This window comes from Ipomoea triloba, chromosome 4, assembly GCF_003576645.1.
Source record: "Ipomoea triloba cultivar NCNSP0323 chromosome 4, ASM357664v1".
In the NCBI taxonomy this organism is placed as follows: Eukaryota; Viridiplantae; Streptophyta; class Magnoliopsida; order Solanales; family Convolvulaceae; genus Ipomoea; species Ipomoea triloba.
Window position 1 is genome coordinate 10354822 of NC_044919.1, and position 15490 is coordinate 10370311.

General features: G+C 34.4%; 2 protein-coding genes across 3 annotated transcripts in view; one reads left to right on the top strand and one right to left on the bottom strand.

The window, feature by feature from the left end:
- LOC116014744 (zinc finger CCCH domain-containing protein 32-like) overlaps positions 1 to 4701 on the top strand; it is a 6036-nt gene extending 1335 nt beyond the window's left edge. Inside the window, exons 3-8 of one of the 2 annotated variants that reach the window (XM_031254691.1) lie at positions 32 to 97; positions 2028 to 2144; positions 2262 to 2597; positions 2697 to 3014; positions 3650 to 4022; positions 4448 to 4701. In XM_031254691.1, coding sequence (XP_031110551.1) covers positions 32 to 97; positions 2028 to 2144; positions 2262 to 2597; positions 2697 to 3014; positions 3650 to 4022; positions 4448 to 4461 — 1224 coding nt within the window. In that variant the 3' untranslated portion in view covers positions 4462 to 4701. Of the gene's footprint in view, positions 1 to 31; positions 98 to 2027; positions 2145 to 2261; positions 2598 to 2696; positions 3015 to 3649 lie in introns of both variants that reach the window. The other variant, XM_031254690.1, reaches the window with a different exon arrangement.
- Positions 4702 to 7283: 2582 nt separating this feature from the next.
- Positions 7284 to 8410, bottom strand: LOC116015020 (ethylene-responsive transcription factor ERF086). Its single transcript, XM_031255002.1, has one exon. It carries the CDS (start codon positions 8408 to 8410, stop codon positions 7415 to 7417), a length of 996 nt encoding a protein of 331 aa, XP_031110862.1. The 3' UTR covers positions 7284 to 7414.
- Positions 8411 to 15490: the final 7080 nt, after the last annotated feature.

Here is a 15490-nt window from a genome sequence, read left to right on the forward strand (position 1 = left end):
CCCCCCCCCCCCCCCCCCCCCCCCGGTTTAGGCTGTGCGAGCTATGAGGGCTAGTGGAGGGGAGTATCCAGAGAGAGTGGGTCAGCCGCTTTGTCAGGTAGATTTCCTTACTTTCTGAGTTTCTGGTTTTGGTTGTTTAGTGAATTATCAAACAGGTGAGGTGAGAATGAGAATGTTCAGTTGCTGGACATTTGTTCTTTTATAATGTTTCCAGCTGCTCCTTATTGTTTACTTGAGCTTCTGTTCTGCTTATTGCCAGCTTGTTCTTCTTTAGTGTATTTTTTTTTGAATACTATTGACCCTGTTACATGTAGTATCTGTCCATATACTTTCTCAACCTACTGAAGCCCAACAAAGTCAACAACAAAGTCAACATTGCCCCCACTGAGGCTCGAACCCATGACCTCCCACTTGGGAGAATCCCTTCATGCCGCTTGACCACAAGGCCTTTGGCTTCTTTAGTGTATTTACTTTGCTTATAATGAATTTGTCTTATGGAAGCTTTTTCTTCTAATTTTGAGCTGATGATGCTGATGAAATTATACTTTGTGTTACCTTTCCCATTGTTGGTTTTAAAAGACTTAAGCGTCTGTTTTACTTGTCTTTTTCTTTTATTTGGGAATGTGATATGATCTGTTACATCTGTATATGACTTTCTCCTTTACTATCTGATCCTTTATTGATGGTTCAGTTCAAATGGAAGTTTGTCTGTCACTTTTGAATGCTTTTTGTGGGTCCACAAAAGTTACTAGCTTTTAAGTGTCTGATCATTTTCCTGTTAGATATGCATTTATGTTTTCTCCCTTTTTTTAATATTTGCATTGAAATTCTTGAAGTGTCGAGGAGTTAAACGGAGTTATCTTTGATGTTCAATGTGAACGATGCTGCTTTTTGTAAAATGATTGACAATGGAAATTGCACTTGATAGAAATGCCATGGTTGTAGTAGATAAACAACCACTTTATTTCTATTAGTTATTTTAGAGTTACCGATGGTTTTGTCCTTTTCCTTATTTTGGTTGATTAATTAGATGGAAACTATAAGTAATTGCTGGCACACTCCTTGATAATTGGTCTTTTAGTTCTGTATGTTACAACTTCTTCTATTGATCGTGAACAGATTTTGATGTTCTTTCCTTGAAAGATGGAGATGGTTTCCATTTTTAGAATTTGAAAACTTTGCTCTAGATCACTGCATTTGCTATTATGCCGTGTTTGTAGTCTATCTTTTAGTTGTCTATCCAAGAAGATATACAAGTATTTGTTGCTTGTCATTCTTTGTTCAGAATCAGCGGTACAGCATTTTTGAGCTTTACATCCATCTGATCATGTTATTTGTCTCTGTGGATCTGAAATTGTGCTACATTACTATTTATCTTCATTGATAGTTCCTTCAATTGCCTTGGTTTATGTCTGTCGAACTGAAACTTATTCTACTGGCTGATTGTAGAAGTATACAGTGGTATTAGTACTAAACTGTTATGATTCCCCTGCTTTTATGTCCTAGAAGTTCTCTGTTGCCCTCTTCTTTATTCTTTTTATTATTTTTTTTCCACAAGTTTTTGTCATCATTGCATTGGATTCCTATACTGTGCAGAAGCACTAGGTTCCTTACTTAGGTCCTCTGAATATTAACTTTTCTTTTGATGTAATGAAAGATGAATTTGATTACTCTTTTTGCTCATAAGAATCTTTTCTTTGGCGTCTCTCTTGTTGGTGTAAGTTTGCATTTCATTGGTTCGACCATCTCTCCTTAGGATTGAATATCTAAATGCTAAAAAGTTTTAGGCAAAAAGGGCGCTCTGTTTTTATATAGTCCTTTATAATGCCTGCAATGATTTTTAATGAATGGCTGCTCTGTTTAATCACCTGTAAAGTGCTAGTTATGTAAAACAGATGATTTATATTCAACAGTTTCTTGTTTGGGTGAGGGACTTTTGCAGTTATGATATGAAAGTTGCATTAACTGTAATTAAGGGTTTTTTTTTTAAAACTTATTTGTGGATTTTTTCTACTTTGAATTTGTAGTACTATATGAAGACGGGAATGTGTAAATTTGGTGCTTCTTGCAAGTATCACCACCCAAGGCAGGGAGGTGGATCAACCCTAGTGATGATGAATATATATGGATACCCATTGCGACCGGTCTGCTCTTGCACAGTTTTCATTCCTTTTTTTTTTTTTTGGGATTATTAGATTATGGTTGTTCTGATATTAATTCTGAAGTATGTACTAAATTTGCTAATAAAATTCTTGTAACAGGGTGAAAAGGAATGTTCATACTATATGAAAACAGGGCAGTGCAAATTTGGGGTCACCTGTAAATTTCATCATCCGCAGCCCGCTGGTGCAGAAATGCCAGCACCAACTGCTGCGCCTGGACCGTTGCCAACAGCAGCAGCTGTTGCCGCACCGTCCATTTATCCAGCAGTGCAGTCTCCCTCTGCTCAATCATCTCAACAATTTGGAGTAATGGCTGGCAACTGGTCAATTGCAAGGCCTGCACTGCTTCATGGCTCGTATATGCCCGGAGCTTATAGCCCTATGTTGTTTCCCCCAGGGGTAGTTCCAGTTCCAGGGGGTTGGACTCCTTATCCGGTAGATATTTTTAACATCACTATTTTTTGTTCTTGACTTGGAATTTACTTATTTACTGCAAATAACACTTTTTGCTGTCATTAAAATTCTGCACTACAGGCACCTGTTAGTCCAGCAGCTTCCCCCAGTACTCAGTCTGCTGCTGGAGCTGGACAATTTTATGGCCTAACACCATTATCTCCTTCAGCGCCTCCCTATTCAGGAGTTTATATGTATGCCGGTTCTGCCACTGGTCCTTCACGGATCAGTCAGAGAGAACATGCATTTCCTGAAAGACCTGGTGAACCAGAATGCCAATATTACATGAAGACCGGGGATTGTAAGTATGGATCTTCATGTAGATATCATCATCCGCCAGAATGGAGTGCATCAAAAGCAAATTTTGTCCTAAGCCCCATTGGTCTTCCTCTACGTCCGGTAAGGCATCATAATATGCAGTCTGTTCAATAAAGATACTTTTAAGGAGGTCATGGAACATATTAATGATCGTCCATAGTTCATTATTAAAGGATGGTAATTGATCCAATGTTGAAACACACAAACCATGAATACTGGAATCCTGGATTGAATATTTATACCACTTTGCATCATGACTCATCAAATTGAAGCTTTTCATTGTAATTGGGCCGACTTTCCTCTCTTTGTGGGTATTTGCATGTGTATAGAAAGCAGTAGGCTTTCAATTTTAGACTCTATACAGAACCATTTTAGAGAGGCCGCCTCCAAATGTCTTGAACCATCAATATTTGAACATTGAGGTGTATGGAATTAGTATCTTACTTCTAGCTCATTCTCACTAGCACCTAAATTGCAAGGGAATACATTCTATTTAATTTTCTCTCTTGCTTGTGAAGCACCTCTACAGACTTGCACTTCAACAACTCCTTATTACAGTGTGTTACCGACCTTTTAATGTTCAGTTTTCTCCCTCTTTCATGTGCATGTGAGTTGATGACGTAAAATTCATATCCTTGGATAACCATTGGTCTCTCAACTGTGTTTTGTATATATTAATGATGCAACTTGCTTTCAACTTTTTTGATTGTTTTTAGGATGCACCGGTTTGCTTACACTATTCACAAAATGGGGTATGCAAATTTGGACCTACTTGCAAATTTGACCATCCTATGGGAACACTGAGTTATAGTCCATCTGCATCTTCACTTGCCGATATGCCTGTTGCTCCCTTCCCTGTTGGATCTTCTATGGGCACCTTGGCTCCATCATCCTCATCTTCAGACTTAAGGCCCAATCTTACCACTGGATCCAACCAGGAAGCCTTCTCTACCCAGATATCGTCCATGAACACTTCTAGTGGTGCAGTTGGTTCAATATTTTCAGTGACCGGTCCCGCTCCCCATCCCGGTCTTCAGCAGTCTGGACAGAGTTATTCTGCGAGTGGGAGCAGTAGTATGGGTCATGGAGGTGAGGTTCACACATCAAGCTAAAAGATTGAGTGATCACATTTTTTTCATTGCTCAATGATAATTATGCAGAATTATTTTTGGTGGTAGTCCAGTCATAGGAAGCTCTTCTTGTCTTGATCATCACAATTTTCACTCCACCCCGACCTAGGAGTCTAGCACACTATACCTCTGTTCATCAGTTCTCATAAAATCATTATATCGCAATCAAACCCCATTGTCAATAAGTGAACTCCATTCATCAAAGACCCCAAAAAAACCTTCAATAACCCAAAAAGACGCCCCACTTTCGATTTAGTAGTCTGTATTTGTGCCCAATTTTGGAGCTTCCTTGTGTTTATTTATGTTGTAGTCATTTAAATTAGGGACCAAAAAGATTCCTCCTACTCCGTTGTTCTCCCTTTTACATTCATTCACCTCCCTCAGGAATTGGGACCTGACTAATTAGGAGTGAATTTCAAAGTCTCCTTTTTGTCTGGAGCTCTTCTAGCGGGAAAAAAAAACAGATGATTCCGAGAACAACAAGCAAGGCAAGTGTCTGTTTATGCTGAATTTTATGTGATAAGATCAATACTTGTCATGTTGATATATGAATTACTCAGGACCTGGTAAATTACCATCATATACACATTTCATACCGTAACTTTTTAAGAAATGCCTTTTTTATTTTTATCCATTTACTTTTTGATAGTACATGCTTCTCATGAGTACGTTCCAATGATGCGGTGCTTTCGAACGCCATGGTTGACTATAGGATTTTGCAACTGCTGTGTGTTTGGTAATCTCATGTTCATGGCTTTTCTCATTTTTAAGATGTGATAAGTTACAAGAAATTTGGTAATAGGCTTGTTATAGATTCAATTTGTTGGATTATTAGGTTAATTTATGGACGATCATAACCTCGTGGCAATGATCATCTCATGATGTTGATTATAGATGTTCCTTTTTGTCGTATTTGCTTGCTAGGCTGCTTGAACTATTTGTTTGTGCACAAAAATTTGGAGGGTGGAGTTATGGGGAGCCAAAGGCAGGTTGGGGTGTAGCATAGTGGCCACATCCTCTTTTAGGTAAAATATGTTGAGTTTGAATTTGGTGGAGAAAGAGATAATAGGGCTATAGTAATTGGCATAGTTAACTTGTATTCATTTGAATTTTGCAAAAAATTAGGTTTGCCAGAAATTGGTGTACCACCTCAAACCTTTTATGGTTTAGCAGCATTATATGATTCTTAAGGTTGTACATACATTTCTAGACTTAATGCCATATGGGGTCCTCCGAGTATTATGGTTTTGCTACGTTTAGTCCTAAACTTTTAAATTGACCACCCGTGGTCTCTCGACTTTTAAATTGTTACCATCTGTGGTCTATGTTTATTATTTATGGTCCTTCAACTTTTAAAATTTAATCAGCTGTGGTCCTCTTGGAAGGACCATAGGTGGTTAACTTGGTATCGCAAATGGTAACAATTTGAAAGTCGAAGAACCATGAGTGGCTAATTTAAAAGTTTAGGACTAAACGTGACAAAATCACTATACTCGGAGGATCTTATATGGTATTAACTCAAAGGAATTGTGGAGCTTTCATGTGAGGAGCCATCTTTGATATCATCTTCCTTAATTATTACTTTGATTCATATGTTCTGCAAATCTACCTCATTAAGGGAGAGGTTCAACTCCACTATTGTCCTGATCTGTAAAATTAAACCTAAACGGTAAGGGGGTTACTGTTTTTGACTAAAAAGTGGAGTAGTCAAAACAGTAACTCCAATGTAGTTTTCTATAATTTTATCCAACTCCCCAAATGTTGACAAAAAATGTCAATCGGCTAACTCATCGGTTTTGGGCTGTCAGGTTTATCGGGTAGACTTAATTAAAATTTTTGACATTTTTAAATTACCGTTCTTAACTTTTGATTTTGATAAAATAGCACATTTACACCAATAAATAAAAATTTATACATCATTCAATCAATATAAATTTTAATTTTTAAATTCTAAAACTAAAAATAAATAATATATTTATACTATAATGTAATAATTAACATAAGTTTTTTATTATTTATTTTAATACAAAATATTTTATTTTGTAATAAATTTATTCAAATTTTATTTACAAATTTAATAAAAATTTCTAAAGATGAGCTTGTATATAAATTCTCTATATAGTTTGTTTTACATTCCATGTGAAACAAAGAATAAACATTAAATGGTTTAAGTTATTGAGCTAGCTCACTAAATTTTAGAGATGACTTATCGGGTCAACCCATCGTTTTAGATTAAGATTGATATTCCTATATATACTAAGAGCCTTTTTCAAAAAAAATATATATATATACTAAGAGCCAAGTCCTATAGAGTTAAGTAGTAAAGGGGGCATTGGTTTTGGTTATTTCACTTAACTTAAAAAATGTAAATATTATAATATCACATTCCATTGTTTGGTTCAAGAAATGTGAGATTTCAAACTTTATTATGTTGCAAAAAAAAAAAAAACTTTATTATTAGTTTATTTTACATTCTTCTCATATTCTTGAGATTTTTGAGAATAGTATATTACTTCAAATTAAAACATCTATTCACTAAATGCACCTAACAGTAACTGTGTCAATTGCTTTGTTGATTTGTCTGTTTAGTTATTTCTATGTTCTGCTGTAAAAAAACAAAAAAAAAAATCATATCTACCAAGGCACCAACCATTTAACGGTTTGATATAAAATTTATGGAAATGATGCTACAGTAATGAATGACACGCAAAGTATTATTGTTATTTTTATTTAATAGTATTTTAATATAATTTTTAAATAAATAAATTTTATATGATAATATTGAACTTAATATTATTGAAAATTGAATTATAATTAAATTAAGTTTGGTCAAGCAATTAGTACATAATTAAATGAGACAAATAGAGTATAATTTAATAATAGATATTATTATAGCTTATTATTATTTTGAATAGAAAAAATCAATGCTATGGGCATAAGGTACCTAATTAACATAATGATTTGAGTAGCACAAAATCCAATGTATTCCAAAAGAACATGCACTTATAATAATAAGGTTCATGCAATATTTTTAGGGTTTTTGCATTGCATTATACAAACACACACAAGACATGCATTAGATTAATCAAAAACCATTACTTCATTATAAGTCTTAACAAATATAAAATATTACACCCACATTATAAAAAGAGGGGCCAAAATTTCATATTCAAAAACAAAAAACATTAAAACCATTTTTCATGCCATCCCATTAGGCCAGTAGAAATTGGTAACTCAACATCTTAGCCAGCACAGACTTAATTTAGTAGTTTAGTAGACAGTATTTGACTGAAAATGGTGACTTCGATGATTCTTCTCCTCCTTTCCACATCAAGTTTGGCATTAATGCATTTAGTAAAGGGAGTAGCCATAGTCATTGGCATCTCCATAGGCATAAGAGCAAGTTGTTGTTGATGATGATGCTCCTTCTCCTCCTCCTTGCATCATCATGACCTTATCAAAGCTCCCAATAATGGCTGGTTTTTCATCATTTTCCATGCCCATGCATGCATTCCTCACCTCGTACGACATTGAACTTTTGTTGTTGTTGTTGTTGTTTAGTATGGCGGTTAGGTCATCGCATGAATTCATCATATCCCATGACTGTTGGCCTTCCCAAAACCAAGGAAAATTTTGTGGGGCGGTGTAATAGTTTCCATTTTCATTGGTTTCTTGGGAAATTGTTGTATTAGTGTTGGGGGGTCTCAAGATTGTATCAGGCACTATACAATCCAAGTACCCAGAGTTGTCTTCTTCATGTGGGGAGAAAAACAGAGAGTTTTCTTGAGGGGAAGACCCATAGGATGATTGAGAGCAAGTCTCATTATCTGACTGACCCAATAGTGGCGGCGATGAGCTCACCGGGGGCGGCGGGACGGCGGCGGGTTTCTTCTCCGGCGTGCAGGTGAGGATGAAGGGAGGGGAGGAAGAGGAGGAGTTTTGGGGGTGGAGATCAAAGGGGTTGTTTGTGTTTGTGGTGTAACAAGAATCAGTTGTGTAAATGAAGTTGGTTCTTGCTTGGGCTCCTTTCATGGATAGGGCAGCTCTATCATAGGCTAGGGCAGCTTCTTGGGCAGTGTCAAAGGTGCCTAGCCAATGCCTCTCCTTGGTGGTGGGGTCCCGGATCTCCGCCGCGTACCGGCCCCACGGCCGACGCCTCACGCCGAGGAACCGCCCCGGCTCCGCCTGCTTGCGCCGCCCCCGCTTCTCGCTCGGCTGGGCCACCGCCGTGTTGCGCTGTAGCCACGAGAACCCGGTCGGGGTGCGGATGGGCTCGAAGAGGCTAAATGGTTGTTGGTGGTGGTGATGGTGTTGGTGTTGTGATGGTGAGGTGTTGGATGAAGACATAATTGTGTAGTATGTTGTCAAGTGTTACAAATATTGGAAAATTCTTAAAATTTTGTTGTTTTTGGGGTTTCTAAGGTTTTGGTTTGGAAGAGTAGAAAAAAAAATGATTGGTTGAGAAGTGAAGAAGTGAGTGGAGAGTGGAGAGTGTGAAAGAGGGTATTTATAAAGACTTGAGCAAGAAGACAGAGAGGGAAAGGTGGGATAGTGTTGCTGTCATTGTGTCATTTGATCATTGATGGATTCTTCCTGTTCCTCCCCCACTCCCCTACACTTTTAAGCAATCTTTTCTTGCTTATAAATCAAATGTTTCAATATTTGGGATAAAAAGGAAATATAACTTTTTTATTTTTGAAGATCATGTTAGTAACTAAATAGTAAAGTTGAGAAAATATGTTAATTATTTAGTTTAGGCAAGCATCTAGCATTGCCCTTCAGACATTTTTCGCTTTCTAAACTATGTAGAACGTAGACACTTAGTGCTCGAAACTGTTGAAATAACTGACGTTATCTAGTATTAGTTTAAACCGTTGTTAAAGTATCACTCGTTCATTGTCATGATTGCCGCACTTAGAACTGGTGCAATCTTTCGCTAAACCCTTGATACCTAAGCTAGTGTTAGCTTTAGTCCTCAAAATCTTTTTTTTTTCTTTTTTTTTTTCTTTTTTTTTAAGTGTTTTAAGGCCTCTTTAGGGTGTGTTTGAAAATGGGGAAATATTAAAGTGAATGAAAAATCATTTCTGGTCAATGAAAACTCATTTACAGGGAGCTTCTCCATACAAAAGGTTTCACTATTTCTTGGGCAGAGAAGGTCAAACAAAGACTTAACCAGTTTTCTGGTTTACGGAGACCGGTTCGAACTAGAAGCAGTTTTTTTTTTTTAAATATAAATTTAATAAAATCATTGTTCAATCAATGTTTAATTATACAATTTTGTTCATTTTCTGAAAAATGAACCAAACACACCAACACAGTTTTCTAAAATGCAACCAAACACCAAAAAGAAAAATATTTCTTAAAAAATGAGCCGTTTTCCATAATTCTTTTTCCTGATTTCTAAATACACCTTTAATTTTTCTTTACCTCTACCTCTGGCTAACCCTTTCAATGGATTCTAATTTTAATTCTCCTTCATTTTAATACTACTACTACTAGTAAAGCTAACAAGACCTATAGATTATAGTAGGGGAGTAGGTGTAGGTGTAGGTGCATATAAGAGGAATTGAAGGCATGGAAGAATGTTTGAGTGAACTTAATAATAATAATAAAAAAAAGAAGAAACAAAATAATAAGGGTAAAAAAAAGAATTAAAAACTCCAACAAGGTTAGGTTGAAACAGTGGAGGCAAAAGAAAGAGAAAGGACAATGAAGATTTTGGCTTCATATATATTCATATATATACCTAGAGAGTCTCAAAAGATTTGACAATTGGGTACATCACTTGTAGTATTTTATTGATGATGTGCACATGTGTTTCCGGGTTATATGCAAAAATATATTAAAACCAAATACTTCTAATCTATCCTCTTCATTGTCTTCTTCTTCTTCATTTTCAAAGGGAGTAGTTATTATATGCTTATTCTAATTATTACTGTTTCTTTCCCAAGCTAATTATGTGGTTAATTATGGGGTAAGAGATGCCATTAGGAACAATACAACAAAATGATATAGTTACGTACTTTTGAAAAGTAAAACTCTTGTAATACCAAGTATGTTTTAAGGAAATGATTTTTTTTTTAATTTTTCCCGCATGGCTAGCTCAACTGGTCACATGGATAAAGTTTGGGAGAAAAGATCTGTGCCATTGAATAATTGAGATCAATAACTTAGATTTAGCCAACTGTGCAACTGTCCAACTGTGCACTTCACTTGCACAGTTGGCGAATAAAATGCTTTATACCCCTTCTAATCTTTGTCTTCCTAATTTCTCCTTCTGACATGACTTGTAATTATTGGGTGACATGAATTGGATATCGCTATCATTTTTATTTTGGAAACAAACACTACCAATTTTTAATAAAAGATTGATGTATCCAATCAAATAGTGTCAAGTCAAGAGGTGGAATTAGGAAGGAAATTTTTTTCATGGGTGAAGTGTGTGTGTGTGTGTGTCTCTCTCTCTCTCTCTATATATATATATATATATATATATATATATATATATGGGAGGGTTCAGGTGCGGGGATAACTTCTTGTGCGGTTTTGCGGTGATCAATGCTCTTTAAAAAATATTCTAAGCTAATGCACCTTAAGTTTGATTAACATAAATATGGCTTTGTAGAGAAAATCTTATAAAGAATATTTGTTGTTTTTGGAACTGCACAAAAAAAAAAAAAGTGCGTCCTCAATTAAAGAAGCAAACTGTAAAAAAAAAAATGGCGCATCTTAAGAAGGAAAACAACGTATCTTAAGAAGGAAAACAAAGCACCTTAAGAAGGCAACCCACGTACCTAAATCTTTAGACAGATGCATCTTAATAAGGAAAACAAAGCACCTTAAGAAGGAAAATCACGCACCTAAAGCCTTCTGTAGGTGCACCTTAAGCACACAAATCACGCATCTTAAGAAGGAAAATCATGCACCTCAAGAAGGAAACCATGCACCTAAAGCTTTAGGTCAACACACTTAAGTTTTCAACAACTAACGCACCTTAAGCACACGCACTTAAACTACGCACGATGCAAGATTAATGACTCTCAGAGTCAACAGTTGACTCCACTGAGGCTTGAACTCACTCCCATCATCCATGTGGGAGTGTAAACCGGGACACCGGGTACCACTAGACCACAAGGTCTTTGGCATATATATATATATATATATTGATCATACTTCATAGCATGACATGAAAATAAAGAGTTAAATATGAAATTTAAAATCAATACTAGAAGCTCGAGTTCAATTATTGCTAACTTAGCTTTTTAATCTAGCTTTTCAATTATTACTAACAACTATTTACCAAACACCTCCATATTTTTTCAAGTATGGTTTACTTCTAATTTATGATTTGTAAACTATTACATAAGAGTAAAGTTTTACTTAATGTACATTCATATTCTCGTATAATAACTATTATTTTTTTTGTCACTTAAAAATAAAATGTATAAAGTAAGAGGAAATATAGTATTACTTTTACTAAAAAGATAACTAGGACATTTTTATGAGAGATTGAGAGGTATGACTGTGGGTATGGCCGCCCTTAAAAATTGTAAGTTGTCCTAGATTTTGTACTAGGCTTTGCGAAGATGTTTGTAGGCTAGATGAAGTGTGTGCAACATTCTTGTTTTGGTAGATAAAAAATAATGACAGTATTCCCAGGTTCAGGTAGATTGGGATCATATATCTTTTATATTGAAAAGAAAATTAGATGCAACAATTTTTATTAATATTTTTAAAATAAAAGAAATAGAGCAAATGAATATGGATATAAAAATATATTTTCTAAATTAGAAAATAGGAAGCCACGAATAAATAAAGGAAATGAAAAAGGGGAAAACAAAAGAGAATTAAAGTACATAAACACATCTAATTTTACAGGGTGTTAAGTTCATGACCACTCTAAAAGTAATTAGATTGTGAAATTTTGCTCCTACAAATTTAGCTCACTAATTTAGTATGCAGTATTTAGATGTAGAAGATTGTGAAACTTTCACCTTTTGCCACTCATTAAGTCATAACAATTCATCTATATGCCAACACCTTCAAGGTAGAATAGCAATTTTGGTGGAACTTTAATTCTCAGTCCCATAATGGTTTTAAAATATTGACTCCCTTTCACTTGTTTCTTTTTCTTTCATCAATATATTATAACTGAGTTAATTCTGAGGGTGTGTTTGGTTTATGGGTTTACACATTAGAAATGAGAATAAAATTCATAGTTATTGATTGGTTGATAACTTTTAAGACAACTATGCGATTTGAATACTCTTTCAATTAAAAATCACATTCCCTTATTACCGAAATGGTCCCTTGACTATTGCGAAATTACCAATTTGGTCCTCGACAATTTTTCGTGCCCAATTTAGTCCTTCGACTTTGAAATTTTTAACCAATTTGGTCCTCCGTTTATTTTACCGTTAAACATCCGCTAAATCAGGACCAAATTAGTAATTTTGCTATAGTCAAGGGACTAAATTGGTAATTTTTCAATAGTCAAGGGACCAAATTGGTAACTAATTTTTCACTGAAATGGTCCCTTGACTATTGAAAAATTACCAATTTGGTCCCGATTTAACGGATGTTTAACGGTAAAATAAACGGAGGACCAAATTGGTTAAAAATTTCAAAGTCAAGGGACTAAATTGGGCACGAAAAATTGTCGAGGACCAAATTGATAATTTCGCAATAGTCGAGGGACCATTTCGGTAATAAACTCTTCCCTAATTAAAAACGTGTATCATTTCATCTTATCCCTTCTCACTATATCTCTCATATTTTTGTTTTGATTTTTTGTTCATATTGGTGCTTTGAATGTCATTATATTAGGATCAATTGCTTTAATTTTTTTTTAATTTTTTTTTTTTGTATTTTAAAAACCTATATTCCCATTATAGGGTCATACATAACCAAAGATCAATATTGGTAATCATTTCAATTCCACCCTACTACCAAACATGCAAAATACTCTCACAAAACTCATTATCATTACTAAATATTTGATTCTCATTCCAATTCCGATTCCGATTTTCATGTGCAAACCATGAATTTAACTATCACTTATTTTCAATTTTACTCATTGATTTTTAAAGCTATTAAATTTAGTCTTTAAGTATTGAATCATTTGCAATTCTAATCCACCATTAGCTTTTCCATGTGTGAATCTTTAACGTTGAAGGTAAATTGAAATGTCATGACCACTGCGCCAATTGTTTCTCACATGCGTGAAACAAAGTCCTAATTTCTTTATTCTAGCAGCCTTAATTTCACTCTCAATATTAAGGCACATCATGAAAAATCTTACAGTGGATTACAATTCTAAAGAATTCAATACTCCACAACTAAATTTGGTATCTTTAAAAGTCAATGACCAAAATTGAAAAGACGATCGACTAAATATGGAATTAACTCATTATAAATTATATTATATATTAATATCTCCCATCCAACAAGTTAAGTTGAAAGTTGTGAGTGAAAGAAAACTAGGTACCCAAAAGGAGGAAGAAAGGAAGTAACTTGTCTAGCTTGTCCAAAAGTAACTCCAAAGGAGCATAGTCAAAAGGGGGAAACAAAAGTTGAAGGAAAACATGGAGAGCAACATCCTTAATAATAACTAAAAAACAAGTAATAAACAAGTGGGCCATGCATGCACTAATCCAACAACTTCTAAGAGGACACTTGCATTTTATCTTTTCATTAAACTAAACCTTCACTCACATGCCCAGCCTTGGGAACAACATAAATCCTAATCATAAATCAAAAATGGTCAACCCCTTTTTGTGTCTTTTTTGGCCATTTCAATATTCCATAATGCTTCCCACTAACCTCCCTTATATGTAATACAAACTTTGTTTACTGAATGATTGAGCTATGCATTTTGTATTCAAATAAACTATATTTCTCAAGAGATTATATAATTGAGTTTTCAATAAGATAATAATATAATTTGGCTCTCATGTTTCTAGAGTGACATGGACCAAATCTATGACTCCCTTGACTAATAACCTACTAAATTATTTCAAGATTTTATATATTCATATCATAGTCATGATTCCATGCTTGTTATGCTTTATTTTCTTATATATAATTATAAGATTTTTTTACTATACCGATAATACACAGTATAATAATATATCATATCTAATTATATATATATCGTCCGGTTCAGGTGAGAACTAATGTTTGGGTGTGAACCTGTGAATTCCTATGCACCATTGAGATGTGAGATTGGGCAACCGAGATCTGAGGGGTGGTGCAGTGGTGCATCCGATGCAGTGATGCATATTTACCAGCTCATCAAAATCATTATAAACCACAAGGTCAAGTAAGATCAATGGTGCACAATGATACACAAGTTCACATGTTAATAGAGGTTCTCATTTGAACCTAATTCTATATAGGGACCAGTTTAGGTGAGAATCACTACTTGGATATAGATAGTATCAATGCTGATAATACTCAATATAACCAAACATATCATGTTTGGTTGTACTGAATATTATCAATATAGTATACACATTAAAAAATATTGTATCGGTTACTATAAATAGCAATGGACAATGACATTTCTGTAAATAACTATCATTATATTTGTAAGATTGTTGGTGCCTCGAATATGATTTCTTTTTGCTATTACAAAATTTCACACACATATATAGAGTACTCAATTGTAATAATTAAAATTAAATCTTAAAGGTATTCTACTGATTTGTATGACTGATATCAACATCAGGAAGTTCTATCATGCCAAATCTATAATTAGCATTTTTTAAAAGATGAAGGGCCGGTCAAGGGCTCAAGGCAATATTAAAAGATGTAACCCACTAAATTGATTTATTCTTGGACAGAAAACTGAAAGGTTAAATTCAACGTCTTATTGCTTGATGTAAATTTAAAGCATTGCACTTGTTATTATGTAAGTATAAAAAATATGAGCTAATACCCAATTTAGTCATCGGTTATAGTGGGTTTTCTCAATTTAGTCTTAAATGAATTTTTGTGCTTATTTAGGTCCTCGACTTTGATGGTTTTACCCAATTTAGTCTTCAACAGTTAGAATCAATAACTAAATAAAAAAAATCACTACAGTCAATGACTAAATTAGGTAAAACCACTATAGTGAAATGTTAATTTGGGTTAAACTCCTATAGTCGAAAACTAAATTGGATATTAATAGAGGTTAAATTACCAAGCTATTTTCACATAAGACTCAATTGGATAAAACCATTGAAGTCGACCTAATTAAGCACAAAAAAGTCGTTTAGGACTAAAATGAAAAAAACCACTATAGTCGACGACTAAATTGGGTATTAACTCAAAAAATATTTAATTGTGCATTCATTATTAATTAATAACTTTTGGTGTAATAATAAATGTTTGATCTTCTTTTTTTTTTTTTTTTTTTTTTTTTTTTTGTGAATACTACTGACT